Source organism: Haplochromis burtoni, unplaced genomic scaffold (genome assembly GCF_018398535.1).
Source record: "Haplochromis burtoni strain Fernald_Lab_line unplaced genomic scaffold, NCSU_Asbu1 Contig_313, whole genome shotgun sequence".
NCBI lineage: Eukaryota > Metazoa > Chordata > Actinopteri > Cichliformes > Cichlidae > Haplochromis > Haplochromis burtoni.
In genome coordinates, this window is record NW_024582674.1 from 601,684 (window position 1) to 602,689 (window position 1,006).

General features: G+C 47.0%; 1 protein-coding gene across 1 annotated transcript in view; it reads left to right on the forward strand.

Annotated features, from left to right (window-relative positions):
- The window catches only part of utp18 (UTP18 small subunit processome component), a gene marked incomplete in the record, with an annotated part of 10,124 nt that overhangs the window by 6,282 nt on the left and 2,836 nt on the right, over positions 1 to 1,006 (forward strand). The window contains 1 exon segment of the mRNA XM_014329721.2: positions 850 to 940. Within this exon segment, the coding sequence (XP_014185207.1) occupies positions 850 to 940 (91 nt within the window).

The following is a 1,006-nucleotide window of genomic DNA, read 5'->3' on the forward strand; positions in this document are numbered from 1 at the left end:
GTACCTCTTGCCACGAGTTCCCAGAATCCTTTGCAGTTTTACCCCTGAATGACGTCACATTTTCAATCTCTATAAGACGCCGCGCAAATTATGTGTCACTCCAAAAAGTAGTTCCTGTCCACCACAAGGCAGCGGGGCAGATCACAACCCTGAAACCTAAAGGTGTATCCCTCCTCCTGTCCTCTACCTGGACGCAACGTTTACATCTCATGTGCTTTTGGCGGCAAAATCACGAATCCCCCAAAACGCGCCCTCTCACGTCCTCACCAACTAAGATAAGATAAGATAAGATAGAACTTTATTAATCCCTCGGGTGGGTTCCTCTGGGAGTGCAGTGAATCCTGCTTGTGCCGTGATGTTCAGGACTGCAAACCGAGCAGCATCACTGACTCTCAGCTTGTTGTGTTTGTGGATATATGACTGGCATAACTTTGCCGACATGTGGCCACCAGTAATGTTTTAATGTTCTTCATTATTAAACATTCGCACATAAAGAGACACAATATTCAGTTCTTACTTTTGACAGTTTAACTTTTCAGCTGCCCCGCTTCAGCCATCCACCTTTTTTTTTTTCTGAACAAATTATCCGCACCCACCCCCGCGCTATGAATTGTGGGATATATGGGACCACGAAGTGCACAAAGAGAACACTTTAGATTGGGACAGCCTTCGTCGTGTCGCTGTGACGTAATCGGTCTACAAATGCGCACTACGAAGTGTGCGGCCGCTGGATTGGGACATAGCTACAGTGTATCTCTGACGGAGGCGGAGCTTGCAATGTGACCAATCGGAAGCATGGACAGGTGAACTGATGAAACTCTAATATTAGAAAAATCTGTGTGTGTGCAGACAAAGGAGGTGGTTCGCAGTATGAAGATAAACGGTGATGTCAGCGGCGTCGCGTTCTCTCCTGATGGCAGCAAAGTCTTTGCAAACTCAGGTAAGTCGAGGAAAGGTGGGCGTGTGTGTTCCTGCTCTTGTCATGTGATTAATCTTTGTGCGTGTG